Source organism: Thalassophryne amazonica, chromosome 2, assembly GCF_902500255.1.
Source record: "Thalassophryne amazonica chromosome 2, fThaAma1.1, whole genome shotgun sequence".
Taxonomy (NCBI): Eukaryota; Metazoa; Chordata; class Actinopteri; order Batrachoidiformes; family Batrachoididae; genus Thalassophryne; species Thalassophryne amazonica.
The window spans coordinates 74,747,544-74,773,922 of NC_047104.1; the positions used below are offsets into that span (position 1 = coordinate 74,747,544).

General features: G+C 41.1%; 1 protein-coding gene across 1 annotated transcript in view; it reads right to left on the reverse strand.

Annotated features, from left to right (window-relative positions):
- Window positions 1-26,379, reverse strand: part of ush2a (Usher syndrome 2A (autosomal recessive, mild)) — a 1,147,097-nt gene that overhangs the window by 743,750 nt on the left and 376,968 nt on the right. Inside the window, 3 exon segments of the mRNA XM_034188044.1 lie at window positions 17,884-17,995; window positions 17,998-18,031; window positions 18,742-18,919. Coding sequence (XP_034043935.1) covers window positions 17,884-17,995; window positions 17,998-18,031; window positions 18,742-18,919 — 324 coding nt within the window.

Here is a 26,379-nt window from a genome sequence, read left to right on the forward strand (position 1 = left end):
GCTGTTAAAACTACGAACACCCAGACATGACAGCGTAATGGTGCAGATTTTTTGAATTAGGGTGAAAGTTTTGAACAGCTCAAAAATTTCACCAAAATTTCAAATTTCATGATGGCCGTAACTACTGCATATACCACATTTGTTCAAGATTAACAAAGGATGAATCAGGAAGTTACTATGATGCTTCAAAACACGCCCCGATTTGCTATTCAGGATAAAACCGGCAACGCTGATGGAACGGTCCCCTCTAAAAATTGGTCTGCCATGCCTTCACTGCACATGCATCATTAGCCACGGTTCACAGATTATCACCTCGTTTCTGCTTAACACTGCACTACAGTCATCATCTAACTCAGCGACAGATATCTGAAGCTTTTGTACAACAATTATTTCCACATAAATTCAGCATTATTTCATCATAAAAGACGGAGAAAACGATCAGAATGCCACAGCTACATGGGCAGCTCGCTGTTGTGTTCACTGCGCGTCCGTCATTTCAAAGCGTCAGTGAATATCGCCTCTTTTCTGCTTAAAACGGCCTAGTTTCTGCTTAAAACTGACTTTAGAATGATTTAAGAGAATGATTTAAAATTAAGTTTTACTTTGTTATCTGATGGTTAATAATCCCATTAATCCATTTGATCACTTTGGGTGAAGAGACTCTTTCTCAGTCGAGCTGCTGATGCTCCGAAATGACGCATGCGCAGTGGAGGCAGGGCGGACCGGAAGCAAAGGTGCTCAGTGGAACAGAGGCGTTAAAGTTTATATTTACCTGCAAAATGTTTGTGATTGATTTGTAAAAGTGGCGTCACGATGACTGCGCAAGGAAGTCATAAAGGGAAGCCACGCTTGTTCAAAAAAAGGATTGTTCACAGTCTCTCATTGTCTTTGAGGATACTGTGCTCTCTGCTTATAAATGAGTCCAGTTTGGGAGTGAGAATAATATAACACAGCATATAACATAGGAAGTTGCATTACCTTTCAACAAAAACTTGGAGAACTCTAAGATACAAATTAGCATCACATATTTGTATTTATTCTTTTTTTTCATGAAAGTACTGCACACTCAAATGCTTGAATGTACTAACATGAACTATTTGACATGGGCATGTGCCAGTGGACAGAACGCACAGGGTTTTCATCAGCTCTCCAATGCCTTTCATTTTTCTCTTGTTCTTGCCTGTTTATTTAAACTTGTGAATTGTTTGAGTCCACTGTCCACCTCGGACAGTGGACTCATCTCTGTGCTTGTTCTGTTAGACCTCAGTGCTGCTTTTGATACTGTTGACCATAAAATTTTATTACAGAGAATAGAGCATGCCATAGGTATTAAAGGCACTGCGCTGCGGTGGTTTGAATCATATTTGTCTAATAGATTACAATTTGTTCATGTAAATGGGGAATCTTCTTCACAGACTAAGGTTAATTATGGAGTTCCACAAGGTTCTGTGCTAGGACCAATTTTATTCACTTTATATATGCTTCCCTTAGGCAGTATTATTAGACGGTATTGCTTAAATTTTCATTGTTACGCAGATGATACCCAGCTTTATCTATCCATGAAGCCAGACGACACACACCAATTAGCTAAACTGCAGGATTGTCTTACAGACATAAAGACATGGATGACCTCTAATTTCCTGCTTTTAAACTCAGATAAAACTGAAGTTATTGTACTTGGCCCCACAAATCTTAGAAACATGGTGTCTAACTAGATCCTTACTGTGGATGGCATTACCCTGACCTCTAGTAATACTGTGAGAAATCTTGGAGTCATTTTTGATCAGGATATGTCATTCAAAGCGCATATTAAACAAATATGTAGGACTGCTTTTTTGCATTTACGCAATATCTCTAAAATCAGAAAGGTCTTGTCTCAGAGTGATGCTGAAAAACTAATTCATGCATTTATTTCCTCTAGGCTGGACTATTGTAATTCATTATTATCAGGTTGTCCTAAAAGTTCCCTAAAAAGCCTTCAGTTAATTCAAAATGCTGCAGCTAGAGTGCTGACGGGGACTAGAAGGAGAGAGCATATCTCACCCATATTGGCCTCTCTTCATTGGCTTCCTGTTAATTCTAGAATAGAATTTAAAATTCTTCTTCTTACTTATAAGGTTTTGAATAATCAGGTCCCATCTTATCTTAGGGACCTCGTAGTACCATATCACCCCAATAGAGCGCTTCGCTCTCAGACTGCAGGCTTACTTGTAGTTCCTAGGGTTTGTAAGAGTAGAATGGGAGGCAGAGCCTTCAGCTTTCAGGCTCCTCTCCTGTGGAACCAGCTCCCAATTCAGATCAGGGAGACAGACACCCTCTCTACTTTTAAGATTAGGCTTAAAACTTTCCTTTTTGCTAAAGCTTATAGTTAGGGCTGGATCAGGTGACCCTGAACCATCCCTTAGTTATGCTGCTATAGACGTAGACTGCTGGGGGGTTCCCATGATGCACTGTTTCTTTCTCTTTTTGCTCTGTATGCACCACTCTGCATTTAATCATTAGTGATCGATCTCTGCTCCCCTCCACAGCATGTCTTTTTCCTGGTTCTCTCCCTCAGCCCCAACCAGTCCCAGCAGAAGACTGCCCCTCCCTGAGCCTGGTTCTGCTGGAGGTTTCTTCCTGTTAAAAGGGAGTTTTTCCTTCCCACTGTAGCCAAGTGCTTGCTCACAGGGGGTCGTTTTGACCGTTGGGGTTTTACATCATTATTGTATGGCCTTGCCTTACAATATAAAGCGCCTTGGGGCAACTGTTTGTTGTGATTTGGCGCTATATAAAAAAAAAATTGATTGATTGATTGATTTTACTGTTCAATTTTTGTGATTTGCATCATAGGTAGTCTCTTGATTACTACAAAGCCAGATTAGTTTTACATGAATGCATTTGGCAAACGTATTTCCCCAAAGCAACTCATGACAGAAATAACACCTCACGCACAACATTTTGGGTTTCATGTTTCGTTCAAGATTTGAAGCAGGAATGAGCAAATGCACCACATAATGAAAACTAACGAATACCCTTCAAAATCATTTCCTCCTGTCTACAAACAGGTCTGTGGAGGGAAAAAAGTGTCTCTTGCTTTCCTTTTTTGGTGAGCAGTGAAAATGTAATGTGTTGGCCTCCATTCTTCTGGATGTCATGTATTCATTTATCGTATCTGCTTGTTAATTCACTGAAATGTACTTAACACTATGACACATTCAGGTTGACGAAAGCCACTTGCCTCAACAGGCGTGTGCACACTTACACAAGGTTAACAGTCCACAGAAAGGTTAATTTTAGCTGCTGACATAGTAATGAAGCAGCTAAATCACGGGCCAGCTCCCAGGAGCAGTTGTACATGTGTGTTTTGTGTTTTTACAGCAACTGACGTATCGTGACAGGCTCTTAGCGTACAGTTACACCACACACACAGGCACGCCACTTATTGACACGGAGATCCCTTGCCATGCATATTTCTCTCGAAGAAGAAGGGCCTGAAGCCAATTATGCGTAAATCAATAAGGTTCCTGTTCTGTTGAGTGGTGTTACAGTGTACGCGTGTGCACATGTGTGTATGTATGTCTTGTAGAACAAGGCTTTATGGATGTAGGATACATAAAACATCACCATCAGCTCCTGATTAGCCACTCACTTTACGTTCTGATCAATAACCATGTGGGAAAATGCACACAGTGAAACAATTGCAATTGCAGCAACATACATGGATATCGCTTGTGTTGTTATTTCAGCATGTGTTGATGCTTGTGCATGTATGACTCCAGTGGTGTTGCAGATGCATGCTGCTCATTTTCAGCAGATGGCAGCTTGCTCTAATAGGCCATCTGTATGGTACATTTATCAGGGCATCAGAACTACACTCAAGCACACTTCACCAGAGCAAGGTTGAGTGTGTGGGTTCAGAAAAGAAGTGCTCCATAAATTAAAAAAAAAAAGCTTGATCTTTGGCTGGAGATGTGTCAGACTTTTTCCAACAGCTGCAAACACTGTCTGTTGCAGAAACAATGGGTTACACAAGGTTAATACACAGTTGCAGTTTATTCTCTTCTATAAAAGTACATTAAAAGAACAAAAAGGACTGAACTGTGTCGCAGTTCGAAGGTAATTCATACTTTGGAAATAAGGCAAGTGCAATTTAAAAATGTTTCATCTGCCAGAAGATCGTTGACCAGGTGCGTTTGACTGAAAGTGACATTTGTGGCTGTAATAACTCTAACATATAAAGACATGCACATTAGGTGAATTGGGAACTTTAAAATACCCATAGGTGTGCATGCAGGTATGACTGTGTTTGATTGACTATACGTGGCCCTGCGATAGACTGACATCCTGTCCAGGGTGTACCTGGTCGCCCTATGACTGCTGGGATAGGCTCCAACCCCCCAGCCTCCCATGTCCCTTGATTGGACTAAGTGGGTATAGAGAATGAACGATCAACATCTAATAAGTCTGTAAGTCAGTGGTGTCCAAAGTACTCCAGAAAGGGCCAAGAGGGTGCCGGTTTTCTTTGTAGCCACTGACTCCAGCAGGTGATTTCACTGATTAACATCACACTTTGAGCAGATGGGATGAGTTCATCAGTGAAATCACCTACTGGAGTCAGTGGCTACAAAGAAAACCTTCACCCTTTTGGCCCTTTCTGGAATATCTTTGCACACCACTGCTGTAAGTACTTTTCAAATAATGTCTTTTCTCCTACAATTTAATAACAAAACTGAGGTGCATTAAATTAGGATCCTAAGGCTTTTAGTGCTGAATAATGATTGGCAAATATTTGTTTTCAAGTATCAGGCATCACAATGAAACACACACACACACACACACACACACATGTGCTGATATGTTAATACAATTCAAATATCATTTTCTAACAAGAACAATAAGAGATTTCTCACGTCTGCCAAGCCGGATCCAGACCACCTCCAAAATTCAGCAGAGTCTTCCATGCCCTAATATCTATCTGTGGTACAAATTTGGTGAGAATGTGTGAAGTAGTTTTGATGTGATCTTTCAAAGCCTATATAAAGTGAAGTCTTGATCCAGAATCATGAACAATCATGTTTAACAATCATTATTTATTCTTCAAAAAAGAGCATTAAGAACAATTCACAATGTTGGTTATCGAGACCACACCAATTCATTGTTTATTAAATCTAAAATATTAAAACTTCATGATATGATTACATTTAAGACTGTGCAATTAATGTATAAAGTGAAAAATAAGCAACTGCCCCTCAGAATTCCAGAATTTTTCAAGGAGAGAGCGAGAAAATATAATTTAAAGGGCTTGTATCATTTTAAAATTGCTGGCGGGCGCTCGGATGACCAGGAAAGGCTTCTGTGTTTCTACGTGTGGCCCAAAAATATGGAATAATCTGACGAAGGAACTCAAGTGATGTCCAAATGTCAATCAGTTTAAACGCCAGTATAAGGAAATGATGTTTTCTGAATATGTGAAAATTGTCTGAACTCTCTGAAAATACAATTCATGCTGAAGGACTATATAACTGTTAGTTAAGGTATGGACAATTATGTTATTGATTCTGTGTGTCTATATACATATATATATATATATATATATATATATATATATATATATATATATATATATATTTATTTTTTATTTTTTTTATTTTTTTTTTAGTTAGACCATGGTCAGTGAGAATTCCATGTCTAACTGGCATGTATTATTTTCATGTATACGCACACGTAGTTCGGCGAGTTAAGTCACTGTTATAATCACTCCGCTCTGGTCATCACCACAGCAACGTGCAAATCAGTTGGCGCAGATCAGCTGAGTTTTGACAGCTGAATGACAGAAACATGATAAAACATGGATTTCCAAGTGAATTTTAATATTTTTGGCCAAAATAAAACGTTTGAGGAATGGAAAGAGGAGGAGAGCAAACAAGAAGAACAGCAAAAGCAACGGCGTAAAGATTTAACATCAAACGAACTGGACAAGATTGAAGACAGGAAAGAAGAAGAGAACGGTTCTATCCTTGCGGGCTCTGCATCAAAACAGCGAGCGTAGTTTCTGGACCTGTTGCCAGAGTTGGCCGTAGCTCGACACAGCAGAGAGGGGGGTGGTGTGAGTAGCCCGCTGCGGCGCAAGCCCGCAGACTCGGTAACCGCATCAGAGACAAAATATCTTGAGACTGGTATAAAATAGTCCCAAATACTCACACATTTTTATCAAGTTATTTTAACTTAAATAAATATTTGTGTGTTAGCTCACTGTGTGGGACCATGGTATAAGCAGATTAAACAACTCGAAGCCATGTATTATACGGTTTGAATGCACTCTGCGGAGTAACACCACTCCGCTTTGCGTCGTGGTGTTTTAGACTTGGCGTCATGCATTAAACCGTATAATACTTGGCTTCGAGTTGTTTAATCCTTACATATCTGTGTTTTGCTGTTCTGCTCACTTTGTTTGTTTTGTGATTTTGTTGTGATGTAAAGAAGTTGGTGATGTAAAAGGGGTAGGTGTATATAAGCTTTGCTTCTACCTACACTCTTTCGGTTGCATGGGTTGACTGACTGAGAAATCAGTTTTATTTATTTTGTTTTTATTTTGTTGCTAAGTTCTTCTTTTTTCCTTGAACCGAAACTTGAAACTTGAATCAAGATCCAGATCACCTCCAAAATTTAATGGAGCCTTCCATGGCCCTGTGGTGAAAATTTTATCAAAAGCTGTGCAGTAGTTTTGATGTAATCCTCCTAGACAGACAGACAGACAAATAAATAAATAAACGCCAAAGATTTTATTACATCCTTGGTGGACATAATGATGAAGAAAGGAAAAAAATCTATTTCTAAAGTGCAAACATTTTTGAACAGAATTCTATGATAAGCTCATCAAACTAAATAAAATGGGCAACCTTATCTTGAATGAATAAGTAACCACACTGAAAACAATAAAGAAAAACAAAAAAAAATATATATATTTTTTAAAAGTTTTTAAAACTTTTGTCATTTAAATAGTTGTTTTTGATCATCCTTTATGTCTTAAAGTAATTTTTTATTTTGAAATATGCAACAATGGCTCAACATAGTGAGTGGTAAAACTCTTAGACTGTGCTTGAGGAAATTATTATTACATATTTTGTGTAAATTCTCCAGGTTATAGTTTTAAACTCAATGAGAAATGCAATGTGCTGTAGAAGCACAATGCCCAGTGGACCAGCACTTGCTATGCAAATTACTTGGAGATGAAGGAAAAAAAAAGTCTGCCAAACGGCATATGCCATTATCATTTCTTATAGTTGAAACAAGGGACATCTTTGGCATTGGATGAAACTAAATGTTGGCAACAGATGTGGCTGTTAAAAATACATTCAAAAAGTCAACTGGGTACAATAAGCCATATTGTACTGTACTGTATTACAGTCAAGAGAAGACTCTGGAATCACTTGAAATAAACATTGTCACTGTGTCAACAGATGTAGCCATTAAAAATACATTTAAAAAGTCCACTGACTACAATACCAAGTATCATTCATCACAATGAGCACAAGGAAGAAAATTTTTAGAACTGAATGAAATGAAAATATTCACTATGTCAACAGATCGAGCTGTTAAGAGTACGTTCAAAAGCTTAAATCCCTGAGCATGTATTCATAGATGAAAGAGTTTTTCTCTCAATCATTCAGCGCTCCCACTGTCTACTCATCTAAAGGAACAAACAAAAAAAACAAAAAACAAAATGAGCGGCAAGAGTGAAGACCACGAATGAACAGATGGAACAGTGTGCAGGGAAGGTGCAGTTTATGGGTGTGTGTGCAGGGAAGGTGCAGTTTATGGGTGTGTGTGCACATTTGTGTGTGTGTAAAGTGGATATTACAAAGTGATTTTTTTCTCCTCTGCTGCTAAATGTGATGTGAGTAAAAGAGGCAGGTGGAAATATAAGGGAAAATGGTTTGAGGGAAAGAATGAGGGAGCAGCAGATAGTCCAAATGCAACAGAAAATAAAGAGAACGAAAAATAAAAAATCGCATGTCATCAGGGACTGATTAATCAGAGCTCATCTCAGTCCCAAAGATTTGTGTCCCAGTTATTAAACACAGCTAATTTATCCCATTTCCACAGTGCTTGTGAATCAGAGCGTGAGAGAGAACGCTTCTGTAACTCTGTGTTTTTGATTCATGGCCAGCAGTAACTGCGTGCTGCACCACATTTTTCTCTTTGTAATTAACAGTAAATTGTTTTTACTGCCGCACGCCATGAATATCCCCTCTGGTTAACACGAACAATGATGTCTCCACTCAAGTACCAAGTGACTGACCGTGTACACGCTTGTGCATGTGTCAAAGAGACGTGTTGCAGTTGTTATCAAGAGACTTTGACACTTAGTTGAGGTCACAGCAGTATGTAGATAAAGTGAAATCACTGTTTAAAATATATTGCAACATTTGCATTAAAAATTTGTGGTTATTGCGTAAGGAACTTCCTGAAGTGACTAGAGATGCAGCAAAGCATGTGTCACAATCAGTGCAGACTATTATCTATGTTTCACTGTTGAGGATCCTAGGAACTGAAAAAGGCCAAGGTGACACGCATGTGAAGTATCAACTTGCTGCAACAGAGAAAAGGCTACATTCGGTAGGTGGGGATTGACAACCTGCACCAAAAAAGAAGAAGGTACAAATGGATATACAGTTTAGAAATGGTGGCTCATGCTGGTTCTTTATTGAACCAGAATCTAAAAAATAGCTTTGCTGCTTTACTCATGCTGCTGAAACAGTTCTATGTAAGAGCCCCATCACACATAGCAAGAAGACGCTGGAACCAGGTCAACTGAGGCCAACACAGCAAAAATGGCCATAATCTGGAAGCAGTCGGGACGGAAGAGATGTGAAGGCTGTGGGCGGATCCCATCCAGACAGCTTTGTCCACACCTGCACGATCGCAGCCAAAGTGTATTTCGACAAACATTAGACAACACAGACTTCTGCCAGATGGCACCAGGACAACAAATAAAGTGCTCAGACTGCCTGATGTCCCAATGTCTGGATGGTAAACATGGGGTCGGAGTGGGAGCCAGCACCATGTCCTCCCTTTGCACAGGAAGTGCTGGTACTGGACATCGGAGTACAACTAATGTATGGACCAAACTCACACCATATGCGTCAAAGCCAGCAATGATGCTGTCACTCACTCACCCATGCAATCACATCTTCGATCATCCTTTCTTTCCCAGTGCTCACTGACCTCACAGCAGGAGAGTGTGCTGACAGTCCAGACAGACAGACGGACTGTCAGCATGTGTGTAAGGACACAGTGTGGCGATGTGGTGAGCACACACCAGCTCCTTTCACACCAGGCTGATGTAGAGATGTGCAATGCGGCGTACCGCATTATGATTCCAATACCAGCCCGCTGTGCATAAACTGATGACGTCATAGCGCTCGCAGCCCAGGAACTGTCCGCAGACGAAAAGATAAAAAGGTGAGAAGTGTGTGTTGGTCCCAACGACAATGAACAGCAGTCAAAGCAGCCAGCTTGATAAGGACGCACTGGCGAATTTGGAGAGCAGTATGCACCAGCCAACACGACAAAAGTTAAAGTAAGCCAACTTTTTATGTACGCATTTGCTGGGTGTCATGCGTTTTGAAATGACATTAAATATTGTTAATGTGATTTCACGTGTTGTGTATCTCAGTAAGTGATAATAATGCAAATAACATGCAGTTTTCAAGCGGTATGCATTTTCAGAGGCCCGACGTCCATGCTCAGTCACCCAAAATGGCCAATATTCGCCCGAGCTACGTAGACGAGTTAGACGAGGGCGAATACCGCCCTCCAAAAGCATGTTATTGTATTATTATTTATGTCACCCATGGGAAGGAATGGAAATGTATCTATACTGTAAGGTCTAATATGGATATAACAGCCTGTTCAGATCTGCGCGCGGCGTGCGATGTGCAACGCATTGACCTGCAGTGGCACACGGTGCTTACGATGTGACTGTGCACTGTTCACATAACACTGCACATGATGAATGCATGCCACATACATATTATTACATATCAACATTTCCTTTGACCTCCCTCACCGGGGTCCAGTGGAGGTGGACATACATGGCACAAGTAGGAAATGCTTGCAGGCTTTGCTGTGACCGATCTATCTCAGAGTTCCCTCAACCAGGATTGTTTCAAATGCTGTTATAACGCCATCAGAATATGTAGACTGCGATCAGATGGCACACAAACTGTACACAGACCACCATCAGATGGGTGTCCCAGCTGGATGGGGCCAAGAGTGTTTTGAATATGTGCAATACACTCAAGACAGCCGAGCAAATGGGACCAACTATGTAGACTGCTCTGAGCCTGCTGTCCATCCATCTTCAGACCGCACCTCGACAATTCCCGACTGTGGGTGGATGTGTGATGCCATTCGGCCTCAATCAGCCTATGTATGACAGAGGCCGAAGTGTTGATTGAACTGGACTGGACTGGAAGTAATTACAGCGCAGTCTCACGTATTTTTTGTTGTGCCCGTCATGAAAAGTGCGCCGCTTTCGTGACCCTTTTTTTGTTTTCATTTTTGCTATTTAGAATCTCACATTCTCTTAACTCTAACTGTAACTGTAGTGTGAGTAACCGTAGTACTCCCCAGACCCCCCTACCACCCAATATTTTGTGGTCCCATCATGAAATGGAGTCATGCCCCGTCACGAAAAGCCTCCCGTTTTCATGCCCCCGTCACAAACCTATAGATTAATGTACTTTTCGCAATGTCACCACAAACTGCCATGAAACTGGATTGAGTGATTATTAGGTGTGGGTGGGTCGAGTCCAGCTGAATGTAGAGATCATTGTAAATTCAGCTGAGCAGCGTAAATACTTTTTCACAGAGGCCCAGACAGCTTTGGATTTTTTTTTTCCTTTTCAGTTTTTTAATAAAATTAAAATTTCAAAACTGTATTTTGTGTTACTCTAATTATATTCATCTTAATTTGATTATCTGGCCTATATATATATATATATATATATATATATATATATATATATATATATATATATACGAGGGCTGTCAATAAAGTAACGGTCCTTTTTATTTTTTTCAAAAACTATATGGATTTCATTCATATGTTTTTACGTCAGACATGCTTGAACCCTCGTGCGCATGCGTGAGTTTTTCCACGCCTGTCGGTGACGTCATTCGCCTGTGAGCACTCCTTGTGGGAGGAGTCATCCAGCCCCTCGTCGGAATTCCTTTGTCTGAGAAGTTGCTGAGAGACTGGCGTGTTGTTTGATCAAAATTTTTTCTAAACCTGTGAGACACATTGAAGTGGACACGGTTCGAAAAATTAAGCTGGTTTTCAGTGAAAATTTTAACGGCTGATGAGAGATTTTGAGGTGATTCTGTCGCTTTAAGGACTTTTCACGGTGCGAGACGTCGCGCAGCGCTCTCAGGCGGCGTCATCAGCCTGTTCAAGCTGAAAACCTCCACATTTCAGGCTCTATTGATCCAGGACGTCGTGAGAGAACAGAGAAGTTTCAGAAGAAGTCGGTTTCAGCATTTTATCCGGATATTCCACTGTTAAAGGAGATTTTTTAATGAAAGACGTGCGGACGGATCTGCGCGTCGGGACGCAGCCGGCGCGGTGCGGCGGCACAGGAAAAACACCTCCGTGTTGATAACCATTTGTAAAATCCAGGCGGCTTTTGATGGCTTTCAGTGGAGTGAGTATATGAGAAATTGTTTAACAGGCAGGACATGTTCCAACTTGTCCTTAAGGCTTTCAACAGAGGTGTTTTTCCTGTGGCGGAGCGTCACGGCGGCTGCGTCCCGACGCGCGGACCCGTCCGCACGTCTTTCATTAAAAAAATCTCCTTTAACAGTGGAATATCCGGATAAAATGCTGAAACCGACTTCTTCTGAAACTTCTCTGTTCTCTCACGACGTCCTGGATCAATAGAGCCTGAAATGTGGAGGTTTTCAGCTTGAACAGGCTGATGACGCCGCCTGAGAGCGCTGCGCGACGTCTCGCACCGTGAAAAGTCCTTAAAGCGACAGTATCACCTCAAAATCTCTCATCAGCCGTTAAAATTTTCACTGAAAACCAGCTTAATTTTTCGAACCATGTCCACTTCGATGTGTCTCACAGGTTTAGAAAAAATTTTGATCAAACAACGCGCCAGTCTCTCAGCAACTTCTCAGACAAAGGAATTCCGACGAGGGGCTGGACGACTCCTCCCACAAGGAGTGCTCACAGGCGAATGACGTCACCGACAGGCGTGGAAAAACTCACGCATGCGCACGAGGGTTCAAGCATGTCTGACGTAAAAACATATGAATGAAATCCATATAGTTTTTGAAAAAAATAAAAAGGACCGTTACTTTATTGACAGCCCTCGTATATATATATATATATATATATATATATATATAGGAGAGAACATGCAAACTCCACACAGAAATGCCACAGGTGGGAATCGATCCCACAACATTCTTGCTGTGAGGCAACAGTGCTAATCAATCAATCAATCCACTAATCAATCAATCAATCAATCAATCAATCAATCAACATTTACTTATAAAGCGCTTTACAGCACCAACTGGTGTCCAAAGCACTTAACATTAAAAACACAAAATCACAAAAATAAAACACATATACAATAAAATTCAAAACAGCACGTAAAAACAGAACATGTCACCTCCCCACTAGGTGTTAAAAGCCATCTTAAATAAATAAGCCTTTAACTTAGATTTAAAAAGTGCTAGGCCAGGAATAATACGTACTTCAAGAGGTAGCTTGACCACAGTCTGGGGCCAGCTACCGCGAAAGCATGATAACCCCAGCGTTTGTATCTTGACCTCGGAACATCTAAGTAAAGCTGACCAGACGCCCGTAATGTCCTACTGTAAGTGCGCAAAGTTAAAATTTCAGACAAGTAGGGAGGTGCAAGGCCGTAAATAGCTTTAAAAACAAACACTAAAATCTTAAAATCAATTCTAAAATGAACTGGAAGCCAGTGGAGTGAGTACAGGATGGGCGTAATATGCTCCAGTCTAAAAGTGTTTGTTAAAAGACGAGCAGCAGCATTCTGCACCAATTGGAGACGTGCAAGAGAAGACTGATTAATGCCAAAATAAAGTGCATTACAATAATCAAGTCTGGAGCTGATGAAAGCATGAATGGCTGTCTCAAGATCAAGTCTACTGAGGAAGTGCTTTATTTGAGCCAAAAGACGAAGCTGGAAAAAACTTGCTTTGACAACAGAATTTATCTGTTGATCGAAGCTCAAACAGCTGTCAAATATCACTCACAAATTGCTGGTTTTACATAATTAGCCAGGGCACCAAAATTTGGTGTTACCACATTTGGTATGCCAGAGTGCTTAAACACCATGATCTCAGTTTTACCATCATTCAGGTAAAGGAAATTTTGGGACAGCCACTGCTTTACCTCGCAAATACAATTAAATAGTGATGACAAAGCATCACTCCCATTAGTCCTCACAGGGAGATAGATTTGCAGTTCATCTGCATAACAATGAAAGGACAGGTTGTGCTGGGTTATAACTGAACCCAATGGCAGAATGTACAAAGAAAATAGAATAGGCCCAAGAACAGAACCCTGCAGCACTCCACAACACAGAGGAGCAGTTGATGAGGAGAGGTCCCCAATCATAACAGAAAAGCTCCTTTCCGCCAAATATGATCTAAACCACTTAAGTGCAGTACGCTGAATGGCAATAACATGTTCTAACCTGGAAACAAGTACTGTGTGATCCACAGTATCAAAGGCTGCTGTGAGGTCCAACAGAACCAGCACAGAAGGATTCCCTGCATCCACCAACAAAGTGATGTCATTATGAACTTTTAAAAGTGCCGACTCAGTGCTGTGTCGTGATCTGAACCCAGACTGGAATTTTTCAAGGATGTGATTGTCTTCTAAAATGACTATAACCGTATAAACACAACCTTTTCTAAAACCTTATACAGAAATGGCAGATGAGACACAGGTCTAAAATTGGATAAAATTGACAAGTCCAGGTGAGGTCCACTGTGCTGCCGAAATCCCCCCCCCACACACACACACAGACGTCTTCCTTCGGTTCGGGGTTGCCACAGCACAACAATCATTTCCATGTCACCCTGTCCTCTACAACATAGCTGGTCTTGTAAAACGTCCCCTTCACTCTTGCTGATATTCTCGATCACAAATGACTCCTGTCACCTTTCTCCATCCACTCCACCCTGCCTGCACTCTCTTCTTCACCTCTCTACCACACTCTCCATTACTTTGGACAGTTGACCTCAAGTATTTCAATTCATTTACTTTCACTACCTCTTCTCCGATTAACCGCACTATTCCACCGGGCTCCTTCTCATTCACAGGCCTACTCAGTCTTGCTCCCACTGACTGTCAGTGGGAGCAAGACAGCGCATTCTCTCCAGCTTTCCAGGCTAGACTCAACATGCTCTCTACTCTCACTACAGATCACAATGTCATCTGCAAACATCATACTCCATGGAAAATCCTGTTAATCTCATCAGTCAACCTGTCAATCACCATTGCAAACAAGAAAGGACTCAGCTGATCCTTGGTATAATCCCACCACCTTGAATGAGTCTGTCATTTCTACTGCGCATCTCACCGCTGCCATACTATCCTTGTATGTGTTCTGCACTACCCTCACATACTTCTCTGCTCTACAGACTTCCTCATACAATACCACAACTCTTCTCTTGGTATCCTGTCATAAGCTTTCTCAAAATCCACAAACACACAATGTAACTCCTTCTGGTCTTCTCTATACTTCTCCAACAGTATTCTCACAGCAAACATTGCATCTGTAGTGCTCTTTCTCGGCATGAAACCACATTGCTACCTGTTTTCTAAGCCTAACTTCTAGCTCCTAGCTTCTACTACTCTTTCTGTGGCTGATCGACTTTATGCCTCTGTAGTTACTGCAACTCTGCACATCACCCTTGTTCTTAAAAATAGGAACCAGCACACTTCGTCTTCACTCCTCAGGCATCCTCGCACTTTCCAAGATTTTATTTTTACTAAACAATCTGGTTAGAAACTCCACTACAATATCTCCTAGACATTTCCTTGCCTCCACTGAAGTGTCATCTGAACCAACTGGCTTTCTGCTCTTCATCCTCTTCATAGCTGCCCTCACTTCACCCTTATTAATCCCTTGCGCTACCAGATTTATTCTCTCCACATCATCTAGTCTTTTCTCTCTCTCATTTTCTTCATTCATCAGCTGCTCAAAATATTCCCTCCACCTTCTCCACACACTCCCTGCTTGTCAGCACATTACCATCTGTATGTTTTACCACCCTAACCTGCTGCACATCCTATCCAGCTCTATCCCTTCGTCTGTTCAATCGGTATAAGTCCTTTTGTCCTTCCTTACTATTCAGCTTCTTGTACAGCTCGCTAAATGCCTTTTCCTTACTTTTGCCACTTCTATTTTGGCCTTACGCCGCATCTCCTTGTACACCTGTCTGCTTTCTTCATTTCTCCAATTATCCCCATTCTTTTTGCCAACCTCTTTCTCCTTATGCTGGATATCTTCGCTCCACTGCCACGTCTCCTTGTCTTTCTTCCGCTGTCCAGATGTCACACCCCGTACCTTCCTAGCTATCTGCCTCACCACATCTGAAGTATTTTTACAGTTGTCCAAAAGTGCATCCCCTCAATCCAGTGCCTCTCTTACCTGCTCACTGAATTTCACACAACAGTCTTCCTGATTCAGCTTCCACCAACTGATCCTTTGTTGAACTCTCACTGTCTTCTTCTTCGCCTCTAAAGTCATCACACAAACCACAATCCTATGCTGTCTCACTACACTCTCTCCTGCCACCACCTGACAGTCTCCAATTTCTTTTAGCTTGCATCTCCTACACAGAATGTCGTCCACCTGAGTGCACCTTCTTCCACTCTTATATATAAGATCTAAATTGTTCAGCAGCTGACGGATGAATATGGGTGTGTGTGTGTGTGGAGACAATTCGCCTCATTCATGTGACAGAACTTAACGATGCGCTGTTATGTGCCATAGCGCATAACAGCACACTGTTACGCGCCACTTCTCTTTGCTTTGTACATGATCCCTCTTGGATCTGGTTTTAAAAAGCACAAAGTTTGTTTTCATTGTTTTGCAGACGACATTCAGATTTACCTTCCTGTAACTTCTTGTGATACCCAGGCTGCTGTAAAAATACTACAGGACTGTCTGAATGATGTACAAGTCTGGATGAGAGCTAATTTTCTAAATCTTAATAAAAATAAAACTGAGATTTTAGTGTTCGGGCAAAGTAACCCTCTACAAGGACAAGACAGTGTTATTGGTCCTCTGTCCACTTTTGCCACCCTTTTGTAAAAAATCTGGGGGTGATAGTTGACCCATAGTTCAGATTTGATAAGCACATCAGCTCTGTCATCAGGGCCAGCTTTTTTCAGCTGAGGACTCTTTCTAAAATTAAATCTTATTTTACTCAAATTGATTTTGAAAGAGCTATCTATGCATTTATAACATCAGGTCTGGATTATTGTAATGCTCTCTACGTTGGGCTGGACCAGCGCTCCCTACAGCGCCTGCAGAGTGTACAGAATGCTGCAGCCCACCTTTTGACTAAAACAAAGAAGCATGAGCAAATCACCCCTGTGCTCTGCACCTTACACTGGTTCCCTGTCGGCTTTCATGTTAAATATAAAGTTTTGCTGTTTGTTTTTAAGTGTCTGCACTGTATAGGCCCAATGTATCTTAGTGAGCTCTTGCAGCCGTACACTCTACATAGGGCTCTGAGGTCAGCTGACCAGTTTCTCCTGGCTGTTCCTAAAGCCAGGCTTAAATCAGAGGTGATAGAGCCTTTTCTGTGGCAGCACCACGACTCTGGAACAATCTTCCGTTGACGGTCAGGTCCTCAGAGTCGTTGGGACACTTTAAGTCCAGACTGAAAACTCATCTTTTCTCCCTGGCTTTCAACACTGGCTAAGTGGTATATGCTTTGCTCTGCTATTTTGCTCTGTATTTTTAGATTTTTTTACTTATTTATTTATTCTTATTCTTTTCCTTTGTTAATATTTTACACTTTTGTATTGCTATTATTGTGAAGCACTTTGGTCAGCTGCAGCTGTGTTTTAAATGTGCTATATAAATACATTTTAATTGAATTGAATTGAACAATGCGGAAACTTATTCTTGACCGTGGGTAATGGTTCCTGATAATTATCCAGCAACACGTGCCATTAATCATAACGCATGGTAACAGGTTGCAGCTGTTCCTGAGGACACCTGACACCTCTACCCCGAATAATCACATTTGTGATCAGCGGCCAAGAATGAATACTTCATGGCATTTGTGACTTGTTATTATGTGTAAACGCACCTTAAGGCAGTTCTGAATGCAAGGGGGGGGTCCAACATAGTATAAGCAAGGTGTATCTAATAAAGTGGCCAGCCAAAACACACACCAACAACACTTTGAATTTGAAAGACTCATATTCAGAAAAATGCAGAGTGAGAACAGCTGACACACACACCAACAACACTTTGAATTTGAAAGACTCACATTCAGAAAAATGCAGAGTGAGAACAGCTGACAGATGGGAAAAAGTGCAAAACTGATGCTTTTACAGCTAGTAGGTGAATTAGCGTTTATCTACTTTCTGTTTGTGTGATCATGGTTGTGTGTGTGTGTAAACACACACACACAACCATACATACGTATATATATACTTTGTAGAAATCAAGAGATCATATTTATTTTTCGCTGCACTGCACAAGCTTAAATTGATTTGTAAAAAGTCGTGTTGTGAGATAGCTGTGCGAAAATAGAAAGGTTTGATGAGTGTGTCGTCATTGTGCCAATTTTAACTTTATTATTATTATTTTATTTTTATTTTTTTACCTGCTGGTAGAGTCCGTCCTGTGCTTGGTAGACTGGTAATGCAACCCATCTTTGTGCAGACTGTAACTGTGAAGTTGTACATGTGGTAAGGTTTCAGTCCTTTGACTAAATAAACAGGTTGTGATGTTGGAGCTGCCCTGTGTAAGACCTGAAGAAAAAATAAGGGGACGAGAAGGAATGAAGACATTCATTTTAGAAATTTAGAAAAATTTAGAAAACAGTTTTTACTGTGTTACACAGTTATATTTTTTCCTGCATGCAGTCATTGTATGATTACTCTTGATTATGGGCAAGTTATCCAGTTTTCACAAAATGTGGTGAAAGAACTGGGACTAGAAAACAAATCATTTATTTTTGGAACTGTACACATCCAAGATAAGCAGACACAAATGAGACCTTTGAGACATTTGATTCTCATTTGTTGAGAGATTAAAAACGGTTTATATAAAACTTGACAAATTTGCTGGGTTTGACCAACAACAAAAACTGTTTGGCCCATATTTAGAAAAAGGAGCCCCAGGAAAAATTGTTTATTTTTAAATGCCATTGCGGGTTTGTAAAAATGTATGAACATCAACATGCACCTTCTAGTTTTTACAAAAATAATGCAGAGAAAGCCTTTAAAAATCTGGTGTTTTCTGTAGTATATTTAATAGTTTCTAATTTAAAGAGTTGTTCTGGCTAACTGTTTGTGTTCATGGGAATATAAATACTGCACAGAGGATCTCAGCCAAGAATGTGATCAACGCCATATACAAATGTTATGCTCTAAAGATTTTCCACAAGGACTGACAGTGGAAAAGATATAATGATTTTTCCCTCTCCCTGTGTGTGTGTGTATGTGTGTGTGAATGAAACACCTGATTAATAACAGGAGGAGCGTAGGGATTGTTGGTCTGTTCAGTGAGCATGTTGACCCTATATTCTGTGACATTTCCTCTGGCAATGACCCCATAACCTTCAGTGGAGTTCCAGGTGATCTTCAAACTGGTAGATGACACTGCAGACACTTGTGGAGGAGCCATCAACTCTGGGACTGCACATGTGAAGGGAAAAATTCCACAAAACATTGAAGACTTGTTAACAGTTCCTTCAGCAGACATGAGTCAAAAAGTACACCAAGCGATGACAGCTGACCTTATATTCAAGAAGCCTTGAGGCTGTCATTGTTGCCAAAGGTGCATCAACACAGTATTGAGCAAAGGGTGTGAATAGTTTTTATTTAACTAATAAAAATGTAGTGTTTATATTTTTAATAAATTCACAAAAATTTCAAAAAACGCTTTTTCATGTTGTCATTATGGGATGTTGTGAGTAGAGTTTTGAGGGGAAAAATGAATTTACTCCATTTTGAAATAAGGCTGTAACATAACAAAATGTGGAGAAAGTACAGTGCTGTGAATACTTTCTGGATGCATAGTACTAGCTGTGAGGCAACAATGCTAACCACTAAGGCACTGTGCCACCCATTATTTGAGTTATGTTTTCCCAAAATAATCACAGGGTTTTTGTTGCACATGTGAGAGGAGTTTAAAATTCAAAAACAAATTTGATCCTCAAAGAGGACAGACTCTTCTGTTCTACATGACCACAGTCTGGAGGCAGATGCAGTACAGTTAACACCCAGTCTTTGTCCCTCATCCTTTCTTCTTAAAAATATGAATGCACAAACACGATCAATCTGTCTTTATTTGATTGACGTTTCAGTGTCATAAGAGCCAGTTGACAGATCCTTGGCTATGTTTGTCTGTGTGTTAAAGTGTCTATGATCAACACAACAAACCAGTCTGTAAATGTGATTGTAAGATGTTTAGCATCATACACCAAATTCGTTATGAATAAAACTGATGTTTATACACAAACAAAAGCATTAAAATCAATACTTGATGGATATTATTTGGACATATAATTCTTGGGATATCATAGCTCCAATTACATGACACATTAGACAATATTCCTCAATTCTTGTGTTGACACAATCGAAGTGTGAAATATGCTGTGAAATGTAACTCATGGAAGACATAACCCTCTCCAACACATCACACGCACATACGCAAACACTAACACACACTCTGTGTTTAAAGTGGCGTTATCATATGCTTGTTATCCAGACACATAGCTTAGAGTGATGTTGGAGGCAATCGTTTAGTCTTAATGAGCCATATCTCTTTGAAATTCAAATACCATAATGAGTTTCCCCTCCCCTCACTATTTTTTTTTATTTCTCACCTCCTTTCCTACTTCCTTCTGTCTCTTCCCATTTTCCTGCTGCCAAATGGCTGTGTTAACACAATGACATTTTTACATGGATATGATCCTTGGTTTCAGGGTTATTTGACAAATTGGTGGTTTCTCATATCTACCCATTTAGGTGGTGTGGTGGCCAAGAGCTTAGTGCACTTGCTTCCAAAACAGAAGGCTTTTGGTTCAAGATCATCCGTACTCATTCTTGGTGTAATGAGGAGTTAGGTCAGGAAAGGCATCAGACGTAAAATCTGTGCTAAATCAACATGCAGATCTATATCAGATCCGCTTTTTTTTTTTTTACCAAAAAAGGTAAAAGTAATCATATTTTATGGACTATAGGTCACGTGTGTTTTGCTAGTTTGGAAAGTCCTTCGACTTATATTCCAAAGCGACTTATACATGAAAAAATACTGCATTATCACCTATGGCCACAAGATGTCAAAAAATATGAGTGTAACCCCACACATAAATCACAGTTCACTCCGTTTTCAGTACAACAAAAATTAGAAATACAACATGAATGACCCGGTCACACGGCATATGACGATTCCTGAATGAAGGGAAAAAGTAAAAAAAGTCACAAATCATTGAGAAAAGCGATGAGCTTTATCACCGAACAGCCTGTGAATCAAGAGTGCAAAAGGAATGAAAGAGGAACAAAACAAAGCTAACGTTGATCTCGTCGCTTTAAACGAAACGCGCCTGGAGCCACTGCTGAAGCAGTGTGTGTCTGCATCTCTGCGTTCCAGGAATCGGCGTTGGGACAGAGCTCATAGCGCCTGAGTCCTGTAGAAGCTGCAAACAGAAGCACGTGATCCGACCCACTGTGGAGATGTGTGCGCATGTCGGTGGATCCATCTGCTGTGATTCCTCCTACAGACAAAAAAACAGGGATCATCTCCTTCATCATCGGAATCGTCACTGTCTGGATCAGACTCTGACGACACGCTGCGTGCTCCGTCTTGCTCCAATTAAAAAAAAAACGAAGTGCTTGCTCAACATTCAGAAGGCGTCTCATTTTTCCAACAAAAAAAAAAGAAAAAAAAAAAAACTCCACCACACTAACCACACACGCTAAATACGCCACCAAAATAATACACACTGCAAATACGCCAAATATATCTCAAGTCTCTCAAATACCAAAACTCTAATTGGTCTGTACACCTGACACGTGCATGTACTCAGCGTTTTTCGCATATTGCTGCGTTTGTAGATTTGCTTGCAGCTGCGTATGTTTGCTTTTTTTTTTTTTTGCATTGTAGAAATGCGCTCCATTCCCAAATGGCAAAGCAAACGGTACTGAGGTCTGAAGATGTACAGTGGAACACACTGCTTCCTTGTCAGGGCTGGGAAACATCAGATTGCAAAGTTCAAAGTCCTTCTGTGTCCCCCCCCCCCCCCCAAAAAAAAGCAGGAAATATTGCCATTTAAACTCACAAGCAAATTTAAAACTGTCTATCTCTTGTTTCAGCATTAAGAGCGAGACAGAGTGAGACAGAGAGAGAGAGAGACACTGTCTGTCTCTGCCTTTTTTTCAAAATCATGGTGTTTCTGATCACCGCATGCACGATGGTTCGATTACCAGTTCTGATCATGAACGAACAGGTGCTGCGTACGTGGATCAGACACACACACATGCTACACCTTCTCTCCAGCTGATTCACTCTGGATGAAGGGATTCAGTGTCTGGATGTGTTGTAGCGCATGCGCACGTACTGCCTCTTACATTACTTAGTGACTCAAACGTTCAAAAAAGAATGAAGCCATTTGCTATCACAGTGGGTTTTCTGTTTTCATATATTACACATCTGTGGACCAAAGCTGTTTACACACAAATGTCCACTACTGCTGGAACGTTTTCCACACTTGATGCTCAAAGTCTTTCTTCTGTAAACGGGCGCCTGGTTTGCCCAAACCGAGGCGCAGTTTGCTCTGAGAGATCACAGCAGATGACATGAAATATTATTACGTCATGTCAGCCCTCAGCTCCACGGAAACAAACAAGGCTGATCGCGCTCCTGCAAAGCCCCCCTGCTGCGAACAAATACACAGCCGTCAGCCCTCAGTTCCACGGATTTGGCACTATATAACTGAACTAAATTGAAACTGAAATACTACAGTGTTCACAAGCTATGTATGTGCTGATTTAGGCAAAGTCAAATCCACAAGAAAATTTAAGATGAGAAAAATTGGTGTCATTATCTGCCTGCTCTATCCCACTTTCCTAAACTAAAGAAAATATTTAACAGACTGAATAGATATGACATTAAAATACATATCCTGGCATTTAAGCAAAAAACAAAAAAAAATCTGTCAGATTTTTTTAATGGCCAAATCAAAAGCTGTTCACCATCTACCTTTATATAGAAACCCTTTTGCGATTGCGTCCTACGATTTAAGATAAAACAAGGTTTCCACCTCCACCAGCTAAGAAAATCAGAATAAACAGAAATCTTAAAATTATTAAAATTAAAAAGATTAAAAATACAAGCTGCATTTCTTTCTCCTGGTCAAAAAAACAATGAGCAGAAATTTTAACAATGGTTTGATATTCTTTTCATATTTAGAATAGGCTAATAAAAAAAAATCACTGGCAAACAGAAAAAATAAAAATGACTCATTGTCTCTTATTTCAGACATGTAAGTAGGGTGAGGTCAAAAATCTGAAACTATTGGACTCTGAGCACCAATGCTGGGGAGGGTGTGTGAGGGGCGTACCCCCCCTCCCCCAAAGGTGGGGGTCCAGGAGGCCTTCCCTTTGAAAATGTGTTGAAAATGAGGTACCAAATGGTGCATTTTGACCACAATTTTAAGGATGAATAGAAAAATGTCCATATTTGCCCTTTTTTTTTTGTATTTTGCATATTTACACAGAGTGAGAGTCATGACATAGAAGTCAAGCCACAGTGAGGACATAGTTCTGTAAAATTCGAAACTGCACAACAATGCATGGTAAACTGATTGAACAATATTCAACTGAATTTATTTGAACTGATATTTAGCAGTAGAATAAATTTGTCATTCATAGTTGTGTAGACTGAAAACACTGAGGTTCTTGATGATATGAGGTAAAATAATTAATTTTAAAATTGCATGCCAGTGCTGCTTTATCATGTATCAGTGAGAAAGAAAAAGCTTTGATTGAATGAAGGTACTAATGATGCAATACACCTGAACCACTTGGGGACCCAAATCAACACTCAGAATTTCACTGAATTTCACTACAATGAACTGATTGTTGATAGCCTTCTTTACAGTGAGAAACATCGCTGGAAGTTGTTGCATTTATTGCGCAGACTTTTTGGTGTTTTAGCATGGTCATGGAGGTACTGTTTTCCACGTGAAGTATACTTCAAGTGGTCGTGACACCAGATTCATTCAGTTTCCTCATGTAGTCCGAGAAATAATCTCAGTCCTTTTCCTCCAGCCATGACCATTTAAACTAGTTTTTGATTATGTCATCAGTCGGTGCAATGTTATCATGCCTTTACCATGTGGACAAGGCTGAAATCTCACTTTTGTTCAAAATGCCAGTGTCCTAACATTTCATCCTCGCTACGAAATATGGCATTGTTTCAAATGCTCAAATTTTCTGAAAACGCCATAGGATGTGGCACTGTAAGGCTTCCACAAAAAAAGGTTAAGACGTGTAGCATGTGCAGAACTGGTGTTGTACCAAATCTGTCCGGCTGTGATATTTGTCTTGCTGTTCTAAAGAGTTTATCAATATAGCAACAACTTCACAAAGTGGCACATAGTAAATACAATGTCTCTTAATCTCACCTGTTGCCTGTTTTCAATCAAATTCACCATCACAGCCTGCCAAAAAACTTATCAACAGAAGACACCCTTGTTTGAGAACACAACATCTGGAAATACTTTAATTTGGGCAACACGGTGGCTTAGTGGTTAACACTGTTGCCTCACAACAAGAAGGTCATGGGTTCGATTGCCACTTGTGGCTTTTCTGTGTGGCGTTTGCATGTTCTCCCCATGTTTGCGTGGGTTTCCTCCAGGTGCTCCGGTTTCCTCCCGCATCTAAAGACATGCAAGTTAGGTGAATTGTAAACTTTATAATTCTCCAGGTCTCCCTTCCAAAAGTGAGCTCCATCTCAATGAGACTAACCTGGTTAAATAAAGGTTAAATTAAATTTAAAAATTCCTTATCGTGGAAAAAAGGTCCCTCGGTGTGAGTGAGGTGGGGCATCATCATTTCAGAAACCTGAATAATCACATGTGCTGTAAGAAATCCTGCCAGTGGAAATACGAGGTCTATTAGAAAAGTATCCGACCTTATTATTTTTTTCAAAAACCATATGGATTTGAATCACGTGTGATTGCGTCAGACAAGCTTGAACCCTCGTGCACATGCGTGAGCTTTTCCACGCCTGTTGGTTACGTCATTCGCCTGTGAGCAGGTTTTGAGTGAGGAGTGGTCCAGCCCCCTCGGCGGATTTTCTTTGTCAGGAAATGGCGGAATTATTTGGGCTTTTTTTCCATCAGAATTTTTTCAGAAACTGTTAGAGACTGGCAGCTGGTGAAAATTTTACGGGCTTCACAGAGAATAAGGACTGTTACTACAGCTTTAAGGACGCTCGGCGCGCCGCGCTCAGTGCCGCCATCGAGAGCCACAAACCACTGGATCATTTCTAAACGGATGGCTCTGTGGATCCGAGACCGTCGTGTGCACTTTCTCTGGTTATCACAAGAGCTGGACATCAGCCATTTTCCGGCAGATTTCACTTTTAACAAGAGATTTTGTCATGGAAAGCCGAGCGGAGGCTTCACGCGTCACGACCGATTTGCTGATGGAGCGAGACAAAGGAACACCTCCGTTTTGGTCTCACAGGATGGCTTTGAGATGGCGTTCAGACAGCTGTCGGTGGTTTTTCCATCGAGTGATTATCCGAGAAATTGTGGATGTGCCTGGACATGCCAGAACATATCCTGTGAGGCTTCATCACGGCGTTGCTGTGCGCCATGCGGCACCGCCTCGACGCGTAGAATTCCTCCGCACGTCTGTCTCAATGTGCCGAAAAAGTGCTGATGTCCACGTCTTTTCACAATTCCTGTGCTAGTCAGATGATGTCCCGGATAAAACACAGCGTCCAGTTTGGAAATGAACGGCACATTCCACTGTTACAGGAGTTTTTGTCATGGAAAGAGGAGCGGAGGCTTCGCGCGTCGAGGCAGTGCCGCATGGCGCACAGCAACGCCGTGATGAAGCCTCATGGGACATGTTCTGGCATGTCCAGGCACATCCACAATTTCTCGGATAATCACTCGATGGAAAAACCACCGACAGCTGTCTGAACGCCATCTCAAAGCTGTCCTGTGAGACCAAAACGGAGGTGTTCCTTTGTCTCGCTCCATCAGCAAATCGGTCGTGACGCGCGAAGCCTCCACTCGGCTTTCCATGACAAAATCTCTTGTTAAAAGTGAAATCTGCCGGAAAATGGTTGATGTCCAGCTCTTGTGATAACCAGAGAAAATGCACAGGATGGTCTCGGATCCACAGAGCCATCCATTAGAAATGATCCGTGGTTTGTGGCTCTCGATGGCGGCACGGAGCGCGGCACGCCGAGTGTCCTTAAAGCCGTCCTTAAAGCTGTAGTAACAGTCCTTATTCTCTGTGAAGCCCGTAAAATTTTCACCGAAAGCCAGATAAATTTTTCTAATGGTTTCCAGCTGCCAGTCTCTAACAGTTTCTGAAAAAATTCTGATGGAAAAAAAAGCCCAAATCATTCCGCCATTTCCTGACAATGAAAATCCGCCAAGGGGGTGGACCACTACTCACCCAAAGCCTGCTCACAGGCGAATGACGCAACCGACAGGCGTGGAAAAAACTCATGCATGCGCACGAGGGTTCAAGCTTGTGTGACGCAATCACACGTGATTCAAATCCATATGGTTTTTGAAAAAAATAATAAGGTCGGATACTTTTCTAATAGACCTCGTATGCGCTGGCTGATCAAGAGTACTGTCATTTGCAGTGGAGCCGTGAAGCAATTTGCGGTGGAGCCGCAGAGCAATCTACGGACCATGTGAGAGCTCGCAAAAAATCAGAATTTTTGGTGAAAGTCTCAAAAACTTGGAAATCTGTGTTTCTGCAGAAAACATACATGCCTGTGATCAGTGAAGCTGCACATCAGAATCAACTGCCTAATAAGACCCCCTCCTCCCATCGGCTCTGCACTGATCTCATATATGGCCCAAGTGACAGAAATCCGTCGTAGTGACATCTCTCAA